The sequence below is a fragment of the Vigna unguiculata genome, chromosome 3 (genome assembly GCF_004118075.2).
Source record: "Vigna unguiculata cultivar IT97K-499-35 chromosome 3, ASM411807v1, whole genome shotgun sequence".
In the NCBI taxonomy this organism is placed as follows: Eukaryota; Viridiplantae; Streptophyta; class Magnoliopsida; order Fabales; family Fabaceae; genus Vigna; species Vigna unguiculata.
The window spans coordinates 7,240,888-7,267,474 of record NC_040281.1 but is presented as its reverse complement, the minus strand read 5'-3'; the positions used below and the strand labels follow the sequence as shown (position 1 = coordinate 7,267,474).

Genomic DNA, 26,587 nt, shown 5'->3' with positions numbered 1-26,587 from the left:
TATTATATATTATAACTAATAATTAATATATACATACAAAATATATTAGTTAAGTTTAAATATGACATTGGTAGCTGCAAATTTTAGTTTTTCATTTTCCAGGCAAAACATACTTTAAACTGATTAAGGACACAATTTTACATTTTCAAGATCAAAATCCCATTTAGTTTATAATGTATTATAAATTGATAATTGAAAATAAAAAGTATTTTTATATTTGTAATTATAATATTTATAAAAAAGCGAAGTAAAAATCGTGTCCATAATGCAGTTGAAGTAGTAGAGGAAGCACACAAGTTGCGCTCACTGACACACATTCTCTCTGCTACTGCTGCCGCCACCACCGTTGCTCTCACTTTGTTTGCCTTGTGGTTATGGCAGCCACTCTAACCCCAATCCAAACCCTCAAGTTCCCTTCTCTTCAACCTAAACCTCTCTTCTCTCTCAAACTACCTTCCTTCTTCACACCTCACACTTTCACCGCCCACAATCTCACAGTCTCCGCCGCCACCTCCTCTAACACAACCGTCTCCGCCAGCACCCCTCCCTCTCCGCCCTCTCCCGCTCGCTCAAAGCATGTCTTCCTATTCCGTTTCCTTTTATTCACTTTCCTACTTCGGTTAGCTAGTTTTCCGATTCGTTGCTAATTGATGATTTCTGTTTGCAATGCAGGGTTCGGCGGCACACGATTTCGGTGTTCGTCGGCGATGAGAGCGGAATGATAAATAGGATTGCCGGCGTTTTCGCGCGGAGAGGATACAACATCGAATCGCTCGCCGTTGGCCTCAATGAGGACAAGGCTCTGTTCACCATTGTCGTGTCAGGGACCGATAAGGTGCTGCGCCAAGTCATGGAGCAGCTTCAGAAGCTCGTCAACGTTTTGAAGGTTCGCTTCTGTTCGTAGCATAACGCGGGAGTTTTGTAATTAGCATTTTATTGTGATGCTGTTTTGGAAAAAAGTGTTTGGTGATGAAGGTTTTGAGACAATGAATGTGAAGGAAGCGTCCATACTGATTCTGTTTGCGTTGTTTGCTTGCCAGGTAGAGGATCTTTCAAGGGAACCGCAGGTCGAACGTGAATTGATGCTCATAAAAGTGCATGCGGATCCGAAGCACCATGCGGAGGTAACTGCTTAGTGGTTTGTGGTTGTTGTATGTTCTTGCATCTGTTACGTGTTTGTGTTTTTGTTTTTTGTTTGCTTCTATTTATTTATTCTTTTGATGGGATATTCTCAGTTGAAGTGGTTGGTGGACATTTTCAGAGCTAAGATTGTTGATATCTCGGAACATTCGGTGACAATTGAGGTTAGTGCTGGGCACCTTTTAATATGTTTCAATTTACATGTTACTGCACGCTGTATTTATACGCATCTTGTAAAACTAATAGTAATCGAAGACAAGGGTATGCGGACCGAGCATTTCTTGTTATTCCGCTGACCTTAGTTACTTGAGAATATTTGTTAATGCCTTCATGAAGGTTATTTTTTGGGCTATTTGTCTCCTTATAACAACACATTCAATTTATGTTTTTTTTTAGAGAAATTTTTTAGAGTACCTTGTGTACGTGTTACAAGTTAAATCCCGTAGGCATAATTTTTTCCAATTCCAAAGTGCTCAAAGCTTAACCATTGCTATGAATAAAATATTTTAAAATGTCAATTGGTTCAACAGTGCTGTTTGTGCCTCAATGAAGGATCATTTGACAAAAATTGAAGCTACATAAGTTATTGTGGCCATCATCAAAGTTCTGGTATCTTGCTGCTGGACCTTTGTTTTTGCAGTAGGCATTGTTAATTGGCCGTGGCTTCATAATCAATTGGATTGTACTTGTAAAGTGGGGAAAAAGTATCACTGCTGTTTCATTTAGATAGTTGTTTATTATTGGAGGTACGTTGTATTCTACTAGTATGGTACAGATATACAGTGTCTTGTAAACAGCTCGTGTGGGGAATATGTTACATCTATTCATATACTCTTCCTTTCAATGCATTTAGAGTGGTAAAGTTAGGATACTATGGTTTTAGTATTGCTGTATGTGGTTTACTTGTTGGACTGGCCACTTTTAGTTATTTTGTTTTTCATTTCCTGTCTTTCATTTTTACACAAATAGGATTTTGATTATCTTTAAACAATATCGGGAATAAATAGTGCACTGATAAGCTGGGTATATTTTTTAAACCTTATTTTACTAAATGTTTGTCTCATATTTTCTTTTCCATTTAACTGTTATTTAGTCACAACCACTGCCATTATTACCTGCAATTTATCATTAGCTACTATTGGACATAAAATCAGATCATAGTTTTAGATGACTTGTTCTGCTGATTACAGGTCACTGGAGATCCAGGGAAGATGGCCGCTGTTCAAAGAAATTTTAGCAAGTTTGGAATTAAAGAAATAGCTAGAACTGGAAAGGTGGATACTTCAATTGAGTACTTAAGAAATTTTCATAACTTTTGTATGTTGTCTACTTTGTTGAGCATTATATTGTAAGGCTGAGCAAAATTTACTAATTCATTATTATTGGATGATGTAACTATTCTTAGATTGCATTAAGAAGGGAAAAGATGGGTGCATCTGCTCCATTTTGGCGGTATTCAGCTGCATCTTATCCAGATCTTGAAAGAAAAACACCTGTTAATGCCCTTGTGGGAGCAAAAAATGTGAATTCTGTTGCCAAAAATGATACGCCTGTGGGGGTATGATATTTACTCTTTAACTCTTCCGTTTCCTTTTAAACCTATGTTTGAATTCTTCAACTTGAAAATTGAACTTGAAATTAAATAATTGAAGTGTTAAATTTAGAAATCATGAAGAAACTTAGTTTGCTGAAGTAAAATTACACTAGAGAAATTTTGGAAAATGGTTTCAAGGTTTATGCGTATCTCAAACACTATTAACAAGGCAACTAATGGTCTTTACAATCAAACACCTTTTGTCTGTTGGGCTTTGGAATATATATTAATCTTTTGCTACAAAGCTTTTGGGAAACACATGGGCTGAAGTTTCATGATGGTTTTGTACTTTGTGCAATTCTTTTGAGCATCTGACTGGAGTATAACTGCTCACCTTTTGAGAATCTTTTTTCCCATTTATTTTTAAAGTTTTGTATTTTACACTGTTGTACTTTTTTTTTCTTTTTCATTTTTTTTAAGAGGTTTGTAGGTCTATAGAATTGAATTTTTATTGTTGATGGTGACTTTGTTCATTACCCGTATACTTTTCTTTTATGTATTCCATCTTCCTTCAACACCATAATTCAGAGCAATTGTTTGGTTCAAGTCACTTGCTAGGTCGTGGTAGAAATTGAATGATATATTCTAGCTCATGCCTGAATGTGGTAATATATTCTTTTGGATTTACATTGTTTTGGCTCTTTGTTTAACACAATTTTTAAATTCATAGAATTTGAATGATGGGCTAAAGAAGAACAAATCAGTGACTATTGCAAAAGAATAAATTAGCATAAATGCACTCCATTACTGCATGTTCAATATACCCCCGCCCCCTTCCGTGCTTGGCTTTATTTGCTAGATAGCAAAACGAGATCTAGTTTCTGACCATTCATTTTGACATGTTTGCTTGTGTGAAGGGGGACGTTTATCCTATAGAACCTTCAGAGAGTTTTACAGTCAATCAAGTACTTGATGCTCACTGGGGTGTTCTCAATGATGAAGATGTAAGATGGTTTGTAGTTGCTTATTGTCATTAAATGCATCACTTTTCTAGTTTTCTTTTAATTCATAGTTATCTTCCTTTACAGTTTGTTGTTAGTGATTTTTTTTTTTGGTTTCTCCTATGGAGTTTGATTTGAATAGTGAGGTAGTTTCTATGACTTTTTGGGTACACATCTGAATATATTTGTTAGAGAGTACATGTAAGTATCCAAAAATGTCATAAGGTTATCCTCTAGGAATAGTTTCCCAGTTTCCTTGTCATCTTATAGGATTAGTGACCTTATTTGTTTATTTTATCAATACATTGTAAATATAATATATCACTTAACACCTAATAGTTTTTTATACCTTTTTTCTTTCGTCCTACCTTGATACCTAAAGTCCAAATATTCCAACATGGTATCGGAGAGCTATATTTTAATTAGGAGTTCTATTTTAGTTTCGTGATTTTTCATCAAATTAATCAGCAATCCTCAATGTCAACCTTCCAGCATCTTCTAACATTTTTGTTCCCTCATTCTGTATTGTTCTTTCTAGTAAACAGATTTTTGCTCTCTAAAATGAGGTTTAGTGTCCACTTTTTCTCATCTTATCATTATATGTTTCCTTAAGTAGGGTTATTATGCCAGTTTTATAAACATATTAATACATCGAAACACACTCAGCTAATATCGGTTTGGGAGGGTGGAAAACTTCTGTTTTCACTTTATTTCTTATTTTGAACAGTTTGCATAGGAAATAGTGAAAACAGATCAATAAAAACTTGTTTTGTTATTTCTTTTACAAACCAAAATGTGAAGACAAGGTGGGATTTTTGTAATTAAAAGTTAAACAAAATGTTTTGTCAAACCAAAAAATATCATACTTTTTCATTCTCCTTAATCACTCTTCCTCCCTTAATACGTCAAAACCCAGAATTCCAACAATCTTAGTTGAGCCGTATAGTTTTATTTTTACCTTGACAAAAGCCCTATACAATGGGTTGCGCTAGTTTCATTACCATTGTGTTAGTCTTAACTGACATCTGATGTGCTTCTGATCAATTTAGATAGAAGTGCTCGTGGACATATTATGTTTTTTCTCTTATGAAGTTAGTCTTTCAATTAACCATATTTTAAGGGTTTTTTCTTTTGGGTGGGAAGTGGCCCAAATTTGGAGAGTCTCTCAACTGGGATGTGGTATTTCACTTGCTTGTGTGATTTCGTATTTCAGAAATCAAGATAAAATGTTTATTGAGTCTTAATTCTAACCATGAGGTCTCTACAAAAAACGTTTAGTTCAAAAGTGCTTCCTAATTTTGTCACCTTTGAAATCTTAGCTCTAACTAGAAAATTTTCATGCTTGTGAGGAGCCAAATGTAGTATAAGTTTGTTACAGTAAGCATGCGATTTTCATCAATTTCTGAATCACAATGATCGGGACTCTGTCTTACTGTTGGGATATTGCCTTCAGGTTAGTGGAATTCGGTCACACACTTTATCCATGCTTGTGAATGATTCTCCTGGGGTTCTAAACATTGTTACAGGAGTTTTTGCTAGAAGGGGCTATAACATTCAGGTTTATTTCTTCAATATTTCTTTATTACGAACACACAAATCAAATGCTTCTGGTTTCTCGATTTTCTCATCTGCTTTGTTATCTTCAGAGTTTAGCTGTAGGACATGCAGAAGTTCAAGGACTTTCTCGACTTACAACTGTGGTTCCTGGGACAGATGAGACAATCAGCAAGCTGGTTCAGCAACTCTATAAGCTAGTAGAGCTGCATGAGGTTCAGAATCTCTATGAAAAACGAATGCATCATATCCAATAAACAAATTATTTGCTTTGAGTGATACGTTTTTAGTTCATACTGTTTGCAGTGTCTTGTGGCAGTTTGAGTGCTTGTTTAAGTTTATTTTTTATTTATTCACATACTTTTGCCATTTTCTTAAGGTTTGAAAACAACATTTCCCAAACATCTAAGTGCTTGTTTAAGTTTTTTATTTTTTGTTTCTTGTAATTTGTGGTGAAACTTTGGAAGAGAAGGAGGAACTTACTAATCCTTGATAAGCCTGAAACTGTACGTCCATGGTATAATCCTATTATATTGTAAAATCGGTAGTTACTTCAGAGTGAACAAAATTGCAACTAAGGTAAGGATATCGGTATATTGGGATAAGGAATTTAGTGAAGTTGTTAGAATATTTCTTTAAACTACAGACTTCAACATCGAGTAGGTAATCTTTCAAACCATTGATCATAGAGATTTTCGCCCTTGTTTTTGCCCACGGACATAAGCCTGTAGTTAACTGTAGTTTAAACCACATAAAATTTCTCTCTTTTTTTGGTGCCCCTGGCTACCACAGGAAATTTGTGTTGAAAACCTTTGTTCGGAGTTAAATATAGGTTAAATTTAGTGAATCTTGTGTTTCTTAATGAAGTGAATAATGAAGAGTATCCAAGAACTCGAGTAGCCTGTATTAGTCTCTTTTAGAAACCTTTCTAATTTCTCGGTGCCTGACATTCCTTTTTACTCTGGAATTTGAATTTGAAAGACTTTCTATACTTGATGCTGCATAAATTCTTATCGGTCAATCTTTGTTTCTTCTATCTTGATAGAATGGATAAAAATTTGAGCATTTTATTATTTTCATTATTGAGTTAGACTGATATTTTCTTCAGGTTCGTGATATCACCCACTTGCCATTTGCTGAGCGAGAATTAATGCTAATAAAGATTGCTGTAAATGCTGCTGCACGGCGTGATGTCCTCGATATTGCCAGCATATTCCGGGCCAGAGCTGTTGATGTATCTGATCACACAATAACTTTGGAGGTGAATTTTGTGTAACTTTCCAGCGAAGTGATATAGCATCTTATTTAACATCAACTTATATCGATACTGACAAACTTGGTGAATGTTGGATGCCACTTCTGTAGAAAGAATGTTGAATTTGGTGACTATAGTGTAACTAAAAGTCACTAAAACCTATTTACTTTAGCTGAATGTTACTGTGCTACAAGGTCATAGGATCATGCATTCTTTCCAGTTTAATATCTGTTGGATCTAGCATCCAGATTTGTTCCAGCAGCAAATAGAGTCACCACCAATTAGGCAGGGTACGGGAGATCCAACTGGTCCTCAGTTTGTCGTGTAGCTTTTTCTGGTTCATGAAAATAGATGATATTAAGCTATTGATCTAGCATCCAAATTTACAAGAGTCCTTTTATCCCTGCTGTCTGCAGCTTTCCACATCCGTTTTCTTTCTTTCTTGAATTATTAACTATCAGAAATAGCATTGTTTCCGTCTTAAACGTTATATTTGTAAGGAAAAAATAGCGTTGTACCCTAACCTTTTTAACTTTATTTTTCTTTTGGATTAATATTTAGTGACAAAAGGGGGGGGGGGGGGGGGGGGAGGGACTCTGTGATGTTTTTCCTCAAAAGACAAAAAGGTGTAATAAGTAGAAGTTTAGAACCGTAGATAACATATTGGTGTAAACTTGTTCCCTGTGCTTCAATGTTAGTTATTTCTCGTTTGAACTAATCTTATGGTTTTTGAAAGAGCAGGTTAGTTCTTTTTGCTCAAGGCAATACTGATGACAGAAAATTTATTTGTTTGTTTCAAAGTATTTTTGCTACATTCCAAATGCTGCCATCACAACATGAATTCTTTGGTTATTTTCAATTTTTTTTAAATCTAATTGAATGATCTCGAACTAGCTCACTGGAGATTTGGACAAGATGGTTGCATTGCAGAGATTGTTAGAACCATATGGCATTTGTGAGGTATGTTTTGCACTTTTTTTCTTACATACTGAATATTTTTGCTGTGACATTTGACTTGTTTAAACACATTGTTCCATGAATTTCAGTCATATTTGGTGCATTTGCTTTGATAAATGTATTTCTTAATTCTAGATTAGTTGCATGGTAGTCAGAATTGCATTCCAATTAGTAGAATCATACAATTCTACACTTTTCCCATGGCTTGGCGAGTTTATCCATGCCCAGATTCGCTACTGAGTAGTATTGGTAGACTCTGCACTGAGATGCAATTCTCTCTACTTGACTTAAATAAATGTTCCTTTACATCATTGAGGAGATGCAATTCTCACTACTTATCTTTTAATAAGCAGAATGTCGTCTTCATTTATTGAAAATCAAATTCCTCACTCCGTTTTTCCAAATGACTCCTTTTTTGTTGTCTCTCCTAAGGTATTTGATTGTACCTGTTTTGCTTATAATATCTCTCAAGGTTTAGACAAATACTTTGCAAAAGTTATTAAATGTGTTTTTTGGGGATATTCTTGCCCTTAAAAAAGGATACGAATTCTATTCTCTGACCACCCAAAGAAATATGTTAGTTGATGTCACCTTTCTTAAGGACACGCCCTTTTTCTCATCTTCCTTGGAAACTCCTGCTTCCATTCAACATGTTCTCCCTATTCCAGGCTTTTGTCCTCTAATAATTTACGCTTCTGCTAACTCCAACTCAAATGAAAACCAGTCTAGCATTGCTCCACCACATCCCCTTACATGCTAATCAATCCCCGAAGTCTCTCATGATTCAAATCCTCCTTCGACAACTTCTCATGTCATGGATCCTTCTCCATCAACTCCTTCACATGACTCTACATTAAATTGTCTTATTGGTCTTAGGAAATGTATTCAGCCTACTTGTAATTCATAACCTATTTATAATTTTGAGTTATCATAGTCAGTCTCCATCATATCCTTTTTTGGTTTTTTCTTTTGTCTGCTCGATTATCCTAAATGACAACGAGCCATGATTGATGAAATGCAAACTCTTATCTTAAATGACAACAAGTCATGATTGATAAAATGCAAACTCTTACAAGCAATGACGTGTAAGAGCTTATTCCTTTTCCATCTGGAGAGAAGACAGCTATGAAAGTTAGGTTTAGTGGTGAAGTTGATTACTTAAACTTAATTGGTGGCCAAAGGATATACACAAATTTATAGAATTGGTTATACTAGGTTCTGTTCCTATATGTGGTTGTGATTTACCGAATCTGAAGTGTTTGATATATTTGGTGTTTCAGGTGGCACGAACGGGACGTATTGCTCTAGTCCGTGAGTCAGGCGTGGACTCTAAGTACTTGCGTGGATATTCCTACCCCTTATAAGGTCTTCACCTCCAACCACCACTCAGTTTCATATTCGGTACAAACAAAATTTTGGATGCTACTTGTTTAAACTTAAATTGCTTATTTAGTGTCATACTATGCACCTATCTTTTCAAATATTTTATATCTTATACTCATTTTAATATATAAAAATATATTAAAAAGTTAAATTGTTGTAATTAGGTGTTTTTAAGAGATACTTATGGATTATTTTTAAGTTGGCCGTGTTAATTTCTATTTTTTCAAAAATAATATTAAAAAATATCAAATAAAATAATATTTTCTTCTAAACAATTATTTCATTTTTCACATTTAAAAGAATAAAATAGAAAATTGCTAACTTATCTCTATAATAAATAAAGGAATGAGTACAGTTTTATAAAATTTGTGAGTGATTTTACGTTCATATGATCGATATTTGTTTTTCATTTTTTGTTTGTCGATGTTTTAATATAAAATAATAAGTAAAATTATACTAAATCAACGAATAATAATTTAAATATTTTTGAACTTACAAACACTGACCTAGTTTAAAAGTAAAGCTATACTATTTTTATTATGCAATATAGTTAAATTCAAAACATGACATCTAGTTCCAATAAATAAAAAAATTGTTCAATAATGAAGTTCTTGGCCATGGAATCTTCTAAATCCTCTAATAATTTTTCTCGAATTACAACAAAATAGTCTAAAGGAATAACTTGCTATAATTTAACATAAAAGATATTATATGACTAACATAAATGATATTATATAGGGTAGCAATATATTGGTTCTTACTAACTATAGTATCCTAACATTGCATCATAATTGAAGGATCATTATTCACCACAAATAAAATCATTTACGTGAGTATTGTTTGAATGTCTTGATTTTAATGAGAAATGCTTATATCAACTCAGTAACAGTAATAGTAATAAAATATTTTAAACCGGTATATGAACGAAGATGAATATGTCATATCTACATTGGTTTTATACTCGTCTTCGTTTCAAATTATGAAGGTATTTTTAATTTAGAAAACTATTTAAAAACAATATTTTTGTCATTTATTTCATTTCATTTGAACTATCATTATTTTCATTCTTCTTTCTCTCTTTCAATTGTATTGTTTGAATCATCTAATTTTATTCACCAAATACACATTTTTCTTTTTTTTATTCTCGTGATTTTGTGAAAAATAATGTATTGTATATTAAGAAATATAAACCTCAATTCTATTAAATAAATTCATTTTTAAGGTATAAATCTGATGATTTTTACTCTTAAAAGCTTTTTATACGGTACATATTTTTCATTCTCTTTTAATAAATTAACTCATTTAATATATACTATTGGCTTAAATTTTCGATTTATTCATATAATATGATTTTTTTTCATATTTGACACCGAATAAAAGAATGTGTTTTTTAACATCAAATTCTTAAACATAACTTTTAGTTTAGATTTTTATTTTTTGAAAAAAATTATTTAATTAATATTTGAATATCTACCTGACAAAAGAGTTGAGAACATATTTAATCCTCACAAGTGGATTAATAAATTTTTTTGCAGAATTAAAAATTTATTTCATAACGCACGATTTTATGAAACTAAAATTCATGTACACATTGGTTAAGAGTCATCTAAATTTGAATAAGACAAGAATTTGTAACGGGCTGCCTATTCCTGCTGAGGTTTGGTAGGTAATTCGACCAACACCAGTTATATAATGTATAATAATGTATAAGTTATATTTGTGAGTAATATTAAATGCTCAGTTAAAAAATAAAATAAAATAATATAATTAGGAGCCAAAAAATTAGATTTGGATCTTCTCCTATTCACAGTTGATGGAAGAAGTCCAATTTAATAATTTATTGCGTTCATTACTTAATATGTATTAGGACAATTACTGAAAAATTTAGTCATTATTATTTTCCATTATCATATTTTATTTAATTTTTTTAATCATTAAATTTAATAATAAACATAATAAATAGTTATGATATTAAATAAAACTTTCCTATTTATTTTAAACAGGAGATGATTCAAATCCTAAAAAAATGGGAAAGGAGCAAATTTTTTAAAGAATGACAAGAGACAATATGCAATTAATTGAAATTATTAAAGTATAGATTAATTATTATAGTTAAATAAAAAGGTTAAAATGGCACATTTTATTAAAAGTGTAATTTAGTTCCTAACTTCATTATTTTTAACATTCGTATTACTCATTAACTTTATATCAATCAACTTTATAACGTTTCAAGAATATATATAAATAAATTAAATAAAAAAAATACGACAGTTATTAGTAAATAGAAAAAATTATTATATGTTGATCGCTGGATCTCATACATAAGCATCAAGATAGATTTTTATTTTTCATTATTATTAGTTAACTCGAAATCGAACTCATCTCATTCTGAGTGGGTACAAGGAGAGTTCCACGATATTGTCATGTGTATTGATTAGTAATATTTCTATCCAACACAATGTAAACGTATGATTTATTATTTGTGCCTCTCTATTGCCACACAAATTATGATAGAATTAAGAAATCTATATTGCATATCAATTTTCATTAATAATAGGACATGTTGAACCAGAGAACATGGAATAATGAGGTCAACTGTACAGTTACAGTTTAATACACGGTCTATACAATCATTGATAAAATGCTTTCATATGTTAAAATTATTTTTATTATTCAATTTTATTGTTATTTCAGAGTTTTTATTTACAATTCTTTGCAACTTCAGTCATTTTGAACATCCAATTTACCTTTGATCTATTAAAGTTCACTTGTTTATAAAGCTGAAAATTCAAGAATTTGAAAATAAAGACTACATTAGCAGTGCAGCAGAAAGCATGATAACATGTATGTCAACATAAATTGTTACGCACAACAGAGCTTCTGAATGGGAAAAAGTAGCCCAGCAACACAAATCTTGTTTCAAAAAAAAAAAAAAGAAAGCACTTTATATCATAATTTATTATAAACGTTAATAACATTCCTTGTAAAAAGTCCACCAGCAACGGTCATCAACCAGCTTTTTTTACTCTTCTGCGGCACTAGCAGCACTAAGATCCACACTAAGGTCAATAACCTGTTCAAAATTCAGTGCAAGAGAATATCATTCATTATTCAAGATTTCCGATCCATAAGCTTTCCTCATTACTCAAAATCAATGCAATTAAAACAAATACAAAAACAATCTTTAATCAAATTACTAACGTGTATACAGTTGACTTTACTCATGTACAACAATCGGAAGAATGTAAAGTTTCATAAAAGAACGACCAAAAAATATTAAATTCTTCATATTAACAAAATGATTGGTTAAAGAATAATACATAGCAATTTATTTACCAAAAAAATATCCTTCGATCAAAGCTGAAAGTATTAACGAGTCTATACTTCCAAAAGGATATATAATGGTTAAAAAAGCAACCAATTTCGGAAGATAAGACAAAATACATATCAAGAAAATGATTGGTTAAAGAGCAATAAACACTTTATTAACAAAATATATCACTGAATCGGTAAACCACCAAATTTCCAGCAAGACATCCATTGTATAAGGAATAGAAAGAAGCAAAAATAAAAAATTTAAAACTCACTGCAACTTAAAGTTGATAGAACTTAACCTCCTATCAGACAAGTGTATTCTAGGAAGCATAATAGGATGGGATTGACGGGTTGCTAACGCTGTTAATAAATTGTTAGTTATAACAAAGTTGAGAAAGGATTGAGGGAACTACAGAACGGGAATTAGTTAGAATAAAAGGAAGACATTTGGAATTTTGTCTATGCAGAATTCTTCCATTCTTCAATTCTTGAAGATAATGCAAAATTATCCCCTCTCGAATATTTCCTTGTTACATTCATTTACCAGTTTTATCAAAAGGTAGATAACAGTTTCCAGAAGAACTCTACAAAAAGACCGTAACAAATCCAACTCATACTAAACAGATTAATTAAAATTATTTCATCTTTTTTTTAGGTTTTTGGAGTGGGCAACAAGGGAATCCATCGATGTGTTTACTTTGAGAAATATTCTGTTTTCATTTCTAATTTTCACTTATAATTACAAAATTGTCACCTAATTCTCATTTTATTTCATTTTTCAAATATTTGATCAGATATCTTAGAAACTACAAAACAAGGGTGAGACTGGAAAACAAAATGAAAACAAAGAGATATTTTCAGAGATGTGTTTGTAGAGCAACTATTTTTTCCAGGCGGGACTAAGAATATATGAATCCTACGGTATGTAGACTTGCAAATACATGATAAGATATGACAACATAGAACTTATGGTCTTAAGTTCCAGAGAAAAGGCTATTGTAGAGCAATGTCAGTCTCTATCTGTGGCTTCCAAGATTGATTCAAGAAATGGAAAGAAGATATCACCACGGCATAAAACTTACCTTTCCAGTTATCAATGTATACATGTTGAGAACGTCATCCACAGTCGACTCAAAGTGAGTAGTAGCATCATAACTCTGTAAACAAGTTTTAAATGCGTTACTGTCAACCTATATCAACAGCATACAGCACAGATATTTTCAAGACTAAGTAACTCACCATTGATATAAAGCAGTTGTCCAAAGTCGGTTCATTGACCGGTTCATATCTGTCATAGATGTCAAAAAATATCTCATCAACAGGTCCTAGAAGATCAATTCCAGGTTTTAGTTCAATTGCTGGCTGATCTGTCTCTGCCTCGGATGATACAAATGCAATAAATTTCCCCTTTGGAGCAACATTGTGAGTATATGAGCAACAAAATAGGTACCTGCCCAGGATAACATAATGTAACATTCAATTTAAAAGGAAAATACAATTTATAATTGACTGGTAAATTGTGTGCTCAAAACATTACCTAGTTTTAAATATCAAATCATATTGAAATTGTATTACCTTCCATATCGGAGATGGTTGAAAATTTCCACTGGCCTTACAAGATCATAACTTTTTTATGGTATTATTTACTACATTTTAATATAAGTTCAACATTACATTTATAAAGGTTGAAATGAAATTATATAGTAAATAGCTATAAAAAGGAGAAGAGAAAGCTAAAGGACAATATGATAGGAGATTCATATTGATCTCATATGTAAAATAACACATGTACCTAATGGTCATTTATACCAATAGTCTTGGTCAATTACTAAAACAATACACTCAGGAGGATACGTTATTCAGCAAAATCATGGGTTCATATTTTTGAGCTGTTATTATCTTTCTGCATGTTTATTTGTAACAAATTGAGTATAAACAACTGAGAACAGGCAGCACAGGTTGGAAAGTTGCTCCGGCCAAGGAAGTGAAATGATGGGAAAATCGAAAAGATGTGCAGCTGAAATTTCTATTCAAGAAATTGTACAGCAAGGTCATTCTTCTCCAAATTCATGAAAATATGTGAAAGGTCCAAAGAGATATGGTACCCCAAAAAAATTGACTTCAGAATGACCAGAATCATTCAGAATTGTATACAACTCAACAAAATCACAGCAGAACAATAAAGAAATCAAACAGTAGTAGGTATAGTCTAAGCTATATATATATATATATATATATATATATATATATATATATATATATATGTGTGTGTGTGTGTGTGTGTGTGTGTGTGTGTGTGTGTACATACATACATATATATATACATATATACATACATATATATATATATGTATGTATATATGTATATATGTATGTATATATGTATGTATCAGCCGGTTCAGTGATTTTATCTCTACAATGAAAATCATCACATTAGCAACTTCTACAATAAATATAACTGAAGCAAGAAATGTATTTCATGCTGAAAACATTTGATTATTTTCATAGTTAGTAACAGAAACAACTTTAAACTTAAGGATTTAGCTTCAGTCAAGCACATATTGTTATCTGTATTGCAACAGATTCTCTACAAACTTAACTACATTATATATCTATATATCTATATATTAAGAAGCTGAATGGAAACTTACATGTCGGACTTCCGACCCAACTGTTTCTGTGGTAAAATAATTTGCACCGAATGGGAATTATCAGTGTTGGGGATTGGGTGGCTCATGATAGCTATTGCCCTTGCAACCTTACCAACCTTCCTCACCTGTTAAATGATTGCAATTAAAGGATGGAGAGTTTAGCATCAAGATTTATTTAAGAAATAAATATCACTTCAACATTTGCCAATGATATTTTATCATCGTCCAACAGTGGCCAAGCATTCTTCAAAGAGAAAACTAGTAACTTAGCATAGCTTCAAGGCTTTAGAAAAAAAAAGTTTTTCACTTTCACCATCACCTAAACGGGTTGCAAATAGTCTAACTAAAAGTTGTTTCTAATACCTTGCCGGGCAAATATGATGGGTCACAAACAAGTTTCTTGCATTTTGCAGTTTCCCCTTCAGATGTGACACCAACAACCTTTCCATCAGCATCAAATTCTACCTGGCATTCAAGAAAATAAAATAAAATTCCACAAGTGCACAGCAAGAGAACGTATATCAGAACATTATTCAAACTTCAAACACAAATCAAAATCACAATTATTACAGCACAAAAAGGGGAGATCGAAATAAACAAAGTAATTTTTTTAAAATATTAATTCATGCTCGTAAATTTTTACATAATTAAATACTCCATCAGCCCCATAGTAAATGCAGTCTTACATATACCATAAAAGGTTGATAATTAGATGAAAGAGAATAGCAATTTTACAAAATTAATCTAATCATCAATAATTTATTTATAGTTTCTGTTGCCCATCATCAATATTACTAGGGGTATAAACGGAAAAGGGAAGTGATATTGCAAAGAAAAACTAAAATGACATTTATTATGGGACTTAATTATTTCTTGTTACACAATACTTATCAAGAGACGAAGGGAATATTGCTTTCCGGTCAATAAAAGTATCTTCGAATTAGCGCATTTAATATAGTTTTCACTTTTCAAAGAACCTAAAATATGAACCGATTGTCACAAATTATTAACACACCTAATATATCAAAAATTTAAAAAACACGGCATTCAAAGTTCTAAATAAAAATTATAGTTCAAAGACTGATAAACCAAAATATGTTCCTAGAAAAGTTGTAATTGTTTAACTATTACAAGCCTTCGATTAGTGTCAATTGAGACAAAAAGGAAGATGTTGTGTTCGTATCAATGCACGTAAAAAAGAGTATATACCTTGCACTCAGGCTTGTTCAACATATATGTTCCACCATAAACTGCACTAAGCCTGGCAAATGCCTGGACAAAAAAAAAATAATTAACAAATCTTGAGAAAAACAAATTTTAACACGGGTAACTAAAACAATATGAGTAGCATACCTGGGGAAGCTCTCCTAAACCATACAAAGGATATATGTAAGGTGACCCTCCTTGAAAGCGTGCAAGAGACTCTGCATATAACTACAAGTGGAAAACCAGATAATGCTAATGGGCACCAAATGGAATAGAAGAAACTTTAAAATACGACAAATCCACCACTGAGAATGAATTACAAGAACGTGATGATAACCCAGTAATTTTACCTTCATTCTCTTCACAGTGTCCAGTGCTGGCTCAGACAAGTAGTGATCATCTCTATGAAGCGCCAAAGCATGACCAATGAAGTCTACAGTGTTATCATCAAGGCCGTATTTTCTGTCACAGGAACAACAAAAGCAAAAGACCTTTTAAAGTACTCCTTCTGACCATCGAGACAAAGTTCAATTTTTCTTTTAATTACAGGGATGAAGAGAAGAAAATGTACGATCATCATGAAACGTAAGACAAGCAATTATATTTCATACGTACACAAAAATGATGTCAAATGAATGATCACATACTTAATATTTGGAGTTTTGGATCAACATAATAAAACACTTACTAAGTGAGCATATACTACCAACATTGCATGACAGTTATCTGCTATATGTAAAATAAGAATTAAAAAATCAAAATTTCTCGATCTCCTTAATATGGACAAGGAAAAAATTACATCGTAAATTTCTCTGTGCATTGAATTGAATTAAATACTCAAAAATTTAAATTGAAAAACAGGATTAAGCCAGTGTGACTAAAGAAATAATGGAATAAAATTAAAATAAATAAATAAAAATACAGAAGAAAATAGATTCCAAATGAACAGGTTCAAAGTTTACTGAAAAGGGCCTTTCGGATTCTCTAAGGAGCAGGCCGGATGGCACAATGCCACTTAAAAAGTATTAAGGCCAACAAGACATGCTAATTATTCCTATTTCCTATACCAATTTCACTATTTATATGCAGTGTCCAATCAATGTAAAAGCTGAGTCATTATATCTACAATAGCAACAGACGCAGCAAGAAAACAAGTGCACACATACGCTATCAACTCTCTAGTAGTCACTCTTGTCAAGTCCATCCCCTCATGGGTCTTGGGTACACTCTCTCTATAATTTTGTACATATATGAAAAACTTGCGTGCCCGGCGTTTTTCAAATAGTCCCATAAGTGGGGACTTTAAGGCTTCCATGTCGTTTGAGGGCACTTTGTGAACCTGAAGAAACCCACCAACAAAACAATTAAAACATCAAAAAAAAAAAAAAAACTCCCATTAAGAAAAATCAGAAACACGCAAACACACCTTTCCTTTATTAAACACATGGCTCCCATCCACAGCTTTAAAAGAGAGATACTTTGTAACATCAGTATGTATGAGAACCCGCACCAAATTGCCATTAGCCATAATAAACTAGAAAAAAAAAATCAAATAATGTCACACAACACGTTCATATCCATCACGATGCAGCAAACTACAATACAAATAAATAAGACCTTAGGGTTCATATCGATGTTATAGTCCCTGCTAGCGCCCAACTGTGCAGGAGGCTTGTCATCTCCCCTGAATCTCTTCCAAAGCTGATGAGAAAAACAGAGAAATCATCATTCCGCAATTCAAACATCAGCAAATAAATCGAATTAAATTACAGCGGAAAAGAAAAATAAATTAAAAAAAATACCTGATTAAGATTGAGTGAAGTGGATTCTCCTCCGTAATAGTCATTCCTATCCATATGCAGAACCTGAAAGAAAGGAATTAGAATGCGAGGATTAGATCGATCGAAAAGAAAGACGAGAGTGAGATTACGCAAATCGAAAGGTTGAATTGAAATGGAAAGAGAACCTTGAGGCCATCGACGGAGAGAAGACCACTGAGAATGCATTCCTTGAGACCCGTGCCCAACACGATCACATCGTACTCTTCATCCATGTTCGATCTCGATCTCGCAGAAAACGGGGTTTAGGGTTTTCGAAACGGGAATTGCGATAGATAGACACAACAACAACAGAGTGATTTGATTTGATTGGAGTGCGTGCGAGAAACACAGAGAGAGAAAGAGAGAAAGAGAAACAGAAGCTAAACCAACAAGAAAAGAACCGGATCTGAGGCCTTGACCTCCAATTCATCCACTTTAAGAAAAAAAAAACGAATAATAAAAAAAATTAAGAACCAATTTATGAATATTGTAAAATATAGAAATCAAAATTATAATTATATTTTATGAAATATCCTTTTGTCCATAATCTATCTAAATACTTTTTTTTCAGTAACTATTTCTCATTTATAATATCTAGCATGACATTTTTATTGAAAGAATCCAAATTTAATTTTTACTCAGACTGAAAAATATTAATAGAAAATTTATTTATCATATGCTATTTTTGTTAATTTTATAATTTATTTCGAAATATAGTTGTGGTTAGTTTTTGTAAAGTTTTTATCCAACAAGTGTATATATTTTATATCCATTAAATTTTATTTGCGTCTGTTTGTTCTAACCCTTTCTATTGGAACGTTTACGCGTTCATCCCGTTACTTTCACTGACAATAAACAAATATACGCAATCCAAATTGTATAAATATTTAAATTTAAATTAAATTAATTTGTAAAAGATAATTTATTTAAATTTCTTACGTCAATAGATCTTAAAAAAGTCACTTATTCATACATAAATGATTTCGTTTCAAATCTTAAAACAATATATATATATATATATATATATATATATATATATTTACAAATATTTATGTGAGCACTTTAATTAGAAAATTTTGAACCAATATTCTTGTCTTTTTCTACCTAACAAGGCACTTATCTTTCGTAATCAATTTATATATTTTTGTTGAAACAGTATTAATTAGTACGTGAAATTAAGTGTTAAGATTGTAGCATTATGTTTGTTCCAGAAAAGCATCTTAAGTTGCTTATAATGCAAGAAATATAAGTAATAATGAGGTGCCAACCAGCTACGTGGAATCGTATTTTTCGAAAGCTATCGATGTTTAGAAGAAAAAAAAACAAATTGTGCATGGTGAATGTTAAGGTGAACACATGTTAGAGTGTAGATTAATATTGTTTATGATAGTGTAATTCATATTAGTTTGATAAGTTACTATAAGATTTGAGTTTAATTTAAAAATATATTTTAAACGGGTAAAAGATGGAAAATTTATAAATAGATAATAGATATTTATTTTATGTTTTTTTTATGATTTCATTTTTATTTATTTGCTTTATCTGAGTTGGAGAAAATTTTTATTAATTTTGTACTATCATATTATAATTTTTGTGGTGACATTGAGCTAAAAGAATAACGTGTTGTTAGTGTAGGTTTTGAAATTTGATATATGTTTAAGGATGATGTGAATGTTCATATTGGAACTTGATATATTTGTAAAATTGGTTTAAATATATTCTAAGTTAGTCCGAACTAATATTTTTGTAAGGTGTAATGTTTTTAATAGTTGCATATTATTAATGTATCATAATGAGTTAATAAATATCATTTTTATCAAATTTTATCTTTAAATTATATTAACTATAACTTAGTTACATTACATATGTATGCTTATTTAATTATATGATTTAATTATATATTAAATCACAAGTCCGGTTGAACGTATCATATCTAAATGTTAGTGGGTTGCTAGGACATGTTTTAACAATTGGATTAGTTTTTATTTAATATATAGGAAATATATTTATAATGAATTGAATCATATATTTCAATTTCATAAATAGTTATAGTTGAGATGGAAATCTAAATGGATAAATAAAATATCATTTTGATTCATTATAAGATTATTTTGATAGAGTAATAATAGAGATATTTTTTCATTATATATATATATATATATATATATATATATATATATATTGTTTCTCCTTTTTATTTCCTCATTTTTATCATATTATATATCCTATAAATCTATTACTTTTATTATCTTTTTATATGTTTGTATGATGATGTATATGAATTATTTTTCTATCTTGAAGTTCCACCGAGACACTAACCCTAAAAGGCTAAATTTTTCTCTTCTTATTACTTTCAAATTTTGTTTTTTCGCCCGATTAGTTATTTCCTATTTTCCTAACTAATTATTAAGTAAATTGAAATCTAGATTTAAAATCAAGTAATTTTAGTATTAAAAATATTTATATAAACCATCATAATCCAATTAAATTTTTATTTTGAATTAAATTTAACCTAAATTTATTTGTGTTTGGTCTTGATATGTGTAGGCCGAAGAAAGATAAAATGTATTTAAAATATTGTTAAATTACTCTTTTGGTCTCTCTATTTGTCATGAAATTTCAGTTTGGTCTTCAAGTTTTTTCATTGTCTCAATTTGGTCCTCATTTTTTTTAAAAATGACTCAATTTTGTCATTCCTGTTAACTTTGGTCAGACGGTGTTAAAGTCAACGTCATGTACCAATTTCAGGTTTTTTTGAATTTTTTGAATTTTTTTAAATTTTTTAAATTTTTTAAAACTTTTAAAATTTTTACACGTGTCACTTCATAGTTGTGCCACATGTCAATTTTTTTACACATGGCACAACTGTGAAGTGACATGTGTAAAAAATATAAAAAATATAAAAAACCAGAAATTGACACGTGGTTTTGACTTTAACACCGTTTTGTCAATTAACGGTGAGGACCAAATTAAGTCATTTTTTAAGAAAATGAGGACCAAATTGAGATAACGAAAAACTTAAGGATCAAACTGAAATTTCATGACAAATAGAGGGACCAAAAGAGTAATTTAACTTTAAAAATTTAATGGTGTGTTTGGATGAAACAATTTAAGCGAGTAATTCAGTTATCTAAGAAAAAATATATGTTTTTTGATGAAAAAGTTAAGGTATTTCAAATAACTAAAATAGTAGAATTTGAATTTTACTAAAAAAAATGAAATTGAAATTCTCCAAGTTGTAGAATTGCACATTAGATGGGACAAAAAGAATCTACAAGTCTAAAAAGTCGAGTTAGGTCGGATAGAAGGTCAAGTTGAGTTGGTTTGAGTAGAAGGTCAAGTTGAGTCGGTTCGGCTTGAAGGTTGAGATGGGTCGGTCCGGGCCAAAGGTCGAGCAGAAGGTCGAATCGGTTTTAGCTTAATGTCGGATTGGTTTGAAGGTCGAGTTGAGTCAGGTCAGACTAAAAGTCGACTTGAACCGAAAAATCAAATCTAATTGAAAGTTGAACTAAATTAAGTTAAACTCGAATATATAGTGAAGTTCATCATAAAATAGAAATTAACTTACTTTATACAAGGAATAAAATTTAAATTAAAATATTTCAATTAATTCATCAAAACTAATTATTTAAAAAATCAAAATAATTCGATTGCAAACGATTAAATTACTAAATATTTTAATTGATTGGAACTCTTAAAATTCTTATCCTAACACAAGATAAGAGTCATTAAAAACATGGATAAACAAAAAAATATATAATAATTGAAATAAAATGAAGAAAATTTGAAAAAAAATATGATATTTTAAACAAGTTGGTTTGTAAATTATAACACAAAAAATTCATAATTGAAAAAAAAAATTAAATATATTTTTATTCACTTAATTAACAATTGAAACTAGTTCTAACTAAAATTTTAGAACAATTTAATCTAGATTTTATTAAATTTATTTAAAATTTCAAATACATTTTTTATATATATGAATTAAGATTGTATAAATATATAAATAACTCAAATAATATAATAAAATATATTTTAAACGTTCAATAAATTTAATAATATTTAATTAAAATGATTAAATATATATATATATATATATATGTATAAAATTATAAAATTAAATTAAAATATATTTTTTTAAATTTAATTTTTGCTCAAAATAAAAAATAAAAATATATTTAACTCATACTGAAATTAAAATATTTACATCGTATTTGGACGAGAAAAGTTTACCTTTAAGTAAGATGAAAAAGTTAAATATTTATGGATACACAACACATCAACCGCCACCACAGCCAGATGGAAGCTAAGTAGGATAAGTTCAGAAAAAAAAAAAAAACACTTTGAATATTTATATATTATTACATGGTTATACTCGTATCAATTTTAACGGTATTCATCAAAATGAATTTAATAAAATACCCATCGAGTTCTTTTTACTAAATTACAAACTTAATTGAAAAAAAAAACATATTTAATAAATTCCATAAATATTAAAACAAAAAAAGTCTAAAATATATATTCAATTATACTCCAACTGTGCACTCACCAACGCTGACATAGGTTGAAAATGTCAATTTATCTTATTGATCGTGTTTATCTATTCGAAACATGTTTAATAATATATTTTTTAACCCAGCTTGACCGAATCAACAAATCCACAAATTCTACACTTCTGATGAATCTGAAATCTAGAATATGATATTGTCTTTACAGTTTAAAAATATTTTTTCATGGTACCATCATGTACACGAGAGATAGCATATAAAATATTGTACAAGAAATAAGAAAATAATAAAAAATCATAGTTATACATTTAAAATGGAAAACAAAACACAAAGTATAAAATATTGTTTAAGAAATAAAAGAAATAAATTTTAGTCATATGATTAAACAGAAAGTAAGAAAGATAAGTTTGATTTTTTTTCATAACACCAATAACATAATCTTAAGCAAATATTTATTCAAGGAATTAGATTACGAAATTATAAATTTACTTTTAAATTATTGATATAATTTTGTTATTATCTTATTATATTGTTGAAAGTTTGCATAATATTTTTTAAAAATTTAAAATTATCTACGTATAAAATCGAAGACACACTTAACATTGAATATTTTGAGTTATAAAGAAGAAAAATTAAAATAAATAAGGAAATGGGGTTGAATTTGCAACCTAAACAATAGTTCTTACAATTCTTTGATTTAGTTTCATCCTCTTGTGAGGATTTTGTTATACTTATGGTTTGATAATTTTGTCTTAAGATGAAAAATATACATTTTTAGGTTTTGAGAGAGAAAATGTTTATAAACATATAATACAATTTATGTGTCCGAAGCTTATACTATAGTTTAATTTAGGTTTAGTATAAAATGAATTTTAAAAATTTTCATCGACAAATATAATCGAGCTCTATTTTTGTTTTGTTTTTTGTTTATTAAACAACACTATATAAAAAAAATAAAAAATATGTATTGCTTTTTTGTCTTTATGTGGTAGTGTTTATTTGTTGTATTTGATGTTTTTTGGGTGCATTTTATATTAACACGTTTTATATTTTATATTAACACGTTTTATGCTGTTATTTTAAATAATCAAATGTGTTATTCTTCGATAATTAAATTTGATTAGTTTAGTTTGTTAAAATAATGTGTTTAAGGTTATGGCAGAGTTGAATCGAACCTAATAAAGTGAATTTGTATTGAACACTTTTCATAAAATCATTTGTTCAATCCAATTGACCGACTTTATGAACTTTGTACAGGGTAAGAACAATATAATTTGTTATAAAGCAAAATCAATCAATTAAGAAACTCAACTGAAATAAATGTTTCTTTTGTAATTTGATATTTTATTAAAACATATTAAAAAATTTCCTCAAAATTGATTAACCAATAACACAAACACATAACTACTATTTGGTTATATATAATCAAAAACTCAAAACACTTTTTACATATAATTGTACATGAATCTTGAACAAAACATACAAAATTTCTAAGAACTTAAACTAATGGCAAAAAGATAAGATCAAAACAAACATTTTTTATAAAGGTTCACTCTTACAAGCTACATTTCAGTTAGCCATGTAACCTTAGTATAACTTTCCACTCAAACAATAATTACAATGTACAATTACACTATTTTTGAAAGATGAAAAACACTTATTGAACCCTACAAGAAGTATATTACCCATGAAACACCTTGCTGCAACTTCAAAAACCTTCCAGCAACACAAAACAACACAAGGCTAAGAACAACCAAACCTAGAAAACTCTCCTAACTTACACAAGACTCACATTATCGCCTAAAGAACCAGTGAGTGTGAGGAAATACTGTCTCAAACCGCTACTCACACCTCCATATCACATAAACACATTTAACTCAATTGAAAAGTACTCCAAGAATGTCAAAAGTGTTATAGAAAATTTGGACTTTCATTACACCGAAGTTTTGTTTTTAAAGATATGTCAACTGTCATATTCATTGGTTAACAAGCACTCGGTTTATTTCACTTATATAGTGAAATAAGTCGATTGTTAGTTAGTTTAACTAATTGATATGTTCATCACATATCCTACTAGAGGGTGAAGACATTATTAACATATTAAAATCCTTTTTTAACAAATTAACAATCATATTTAGAAATCCTATGGATACTCGAGATATTTCAATGAGTTCAAACCATTCCACAATCAATTAAAATGTTCCTCATAAACACTTTAAATGATTTTGTTCAGGTTTTAGTAAAAACTTATTCTTCTAATATTAATCTTCAAGACATCTTTAAGCATTGTTCTTTGAATCATCAAATCATATCTTCATGGATGCTTTGAGATAACATAGTTGTCTTTAAGCGATAACATTTGTTTTCTAATACTTCATACTATTTTGGTGCATTTTACATTAACATGATTTCTTAGTTTGTTTATTTATTATTTTGGACAATCTATATTTAGTTATACAATAGTTATATAATGTGTTATTTTTGTTTGAAGTTGAATAAGACTTCTTTTTTAGTTTAAGGATGAACTGAGGTAAGAGTTTGTAGAGTTTATATAATATCATTTGTGTTGCAAAGTATACTATAAGTTAATTATCTTTTAGTAAGAAGTGATTTTTTTTCTTTGACAAATGTGATCACTAACGACCTTTATGTTTTGTTTTGATTTTTTAAACAAAAACCATTTTAGAAAACCTATACTATCATTCTTCAATGATGAAACTTCATTGTTTTAGTTGTTTTTATGTTGTATTGTTTGTTTGTTGATACTTGATGTTCTTTGTGTGTATTTTAGGTTAACATGATTTATCTATGATTTTTGTTCGAAGTTGATTTTGGGATTCAAGAGGAGTCAAGTAAGAGATTGTTCTGTTAATAAAATTTGTGCTTCTAAAAATTATACTTTAGGTTAATTTTTATTTTGATTCAAAGTGTTTTTCTTTTATATTTTTACTAGCAAAGGTGATTAAAAAATGACCTCTTTGTTTTTTGTTTTTGTTGTGGTTTTCCAAACAAAGTCATATCTAGAAAACTAAGTCTGTCATTCTTCAATGATTAAATTTAATTGTTTTAGTTGTCTTTACGTGGTAGTGTTTCTCTTCTAATATTTGGTATTCTTTGGATGCATTTTACACTAAATACGTTAGATATGATTTCTTACTTTATGTATGTATTATTTTGGATAATTTGTGTTTAGTTATACTAAAGTTCTTTGTTTTAGTTTTATCCTTTTATAATGATTTTTGCTATAGTTTGGATTTCATGTTTTTGATCCAAAATTAAAGAAGACCATTTTTGGAGTTTAGGACAAGCTAATGTTGGAGTTTAGAGTTTATAAGTTTATAATACAATATGTGCTTCTTAAACTTATACTATAGGTTATTTTTGTTTTAGTCTTTTAAATTTTGTTGACAAAAATAATCACAAACAGCCTTTTTTTTTTGTTTTGGTAATTTTTTAAACAAAGTTAAGAGAAAAAGCGTTATCATTTTCAATTATTAAATTTGATTTTTTTAATGGTATTTTTTTAATATTGTAGTGTTTAATTTTTTTTTTACTTGGCCTTCATTAGGTGTGTTCTACAATAAATGCTTTGTGTATGGTTTTTTAGTTGATTTATATATTATTATGGTAACCTATGGATGTTACATTTTCTAACTCTTTTATTGTGTTTATATTCCCTAAAATTATAGTAATGAAGTTTGACTCTTTTTTTTTTCAAACATGCCAATAAAGTTGACCTTATAAAAAGATATTAATGGCAAACAATAAACATTGAAACTTTGTATGAGAATAAATGATTTATGGTTTCTTCATAATCATTATATTCTAATAGGCATATTAAGATGATCTTATTGATTTATAAGTCATTTACATGTAGACTAATATGACCATATTTACATGTATATTATGGTTAAAAAGGAGGATACAAGGTTGTGGAGGATAATTTGGGACATGGTCAAACTTATATCATGTACAATGTTAACAACTTCAAGAACTAAAGATAATATAAGGTATGTTAATATTCTTATAATTTTTTTTTGTGCAACGACTTTAAATGAGCAAAAAATTGCTAATGTGCTTGTGAAAGTGTACAATTTCAAAAACATAACAAAAATAATGGGTGAAAACTACTTTGTTGTTGATGTCTTAATTGATAAGTGTACATTGTTTTTTATCCTTCTTATTACTCAATGATTTAAACATGGTTATCTTATGTTAACTAATTATTATGTTATGATGTTAATATCTAATTGGTGTTGTGGA

The 26,587-nt window shown here is 29.8% G+C and overlaps 2 protein-coding genes across 2 annotated transcripts; one reads left to right on the top strand and one right to left on the bottom strand.

Moving 5' to 3' along the window:
• The first annotated feature begins 269 nt into the window (after nucleotides 1-269).
• Nucleotides 270-8,975, top strand: LOC114179695 (acetolactate synthase small subunit 2, chloroplastic-like). The gene is made up of 12 exons (XM_028066109.1): nucleotides 270-574; nucleotides 673-886; nucleotides 1,041-1,124; nucleotides 1,236-1,304; nucleotides 2,331-2,414; nucleotides 2,546-2,698; nucleotides 3,592-3,678; nucleotides 5,129-5,233; nucleotides 5,322-5,444; nucleotides 6,338-6,490; nucleotides 7,379-7,444; nucleotides 8,722-8,975. The coding sequence occupies exons 1-12, from the start codon at nucleotides 375-377 to the stop codon at nucleotides 8,803-8,805; spliced, it is 1,422 nt and encodes a 473-aa protein (XP_027921910.1). The 5' UTR covers nucleotides 270-374; the 3' UTR covers nucleotides 8,806-8,975.
• Nucleotides 8,976-11,611: 2,636 nt separating this feature from the next.
• LOC114177923 (guanosine nucleotide diphosphate dissociation inhibitor 2) lies at nucleotides 11,612-18,244 on the bottom strand. Its single transcript, XM_028063526.1, has 13 exons — nucleotides 17,963-18,244; nucleotides 17,799-17,861; nucleotides 17,614-17,697; nucleotides 17,423-17,530; nucleotides 17,163-17,335; nucleotides 16,347-16,458; nucleotides 16,144-16,224; nucleotides 16,000-16,062; nucleotides 15,154-15,255; nucleotides 14,791-14,915; nucleotides 13,379-13,589; nucleotides 13,222-13,296; nucleotides 11,612-11,897 (listed from the first exon to the last, which is right to left on the bottom strand). The coding sequence occupies exons 1-13, from the start codon at nucleotides 18,047-18,049 to the stop codon at nucleotides 11,847-11,849; spliced, it is 1,335 nt and encodes a 444-aa protein (XP_027919327.1). The 5' UTR covers nucleotides 18,050-18,244; the 3' UTR covers nucleotides 11,612-11,846.
• Between the last annotated feature and the right edge of the window lie 8,343 nt (nucleotides 18,245-26,587).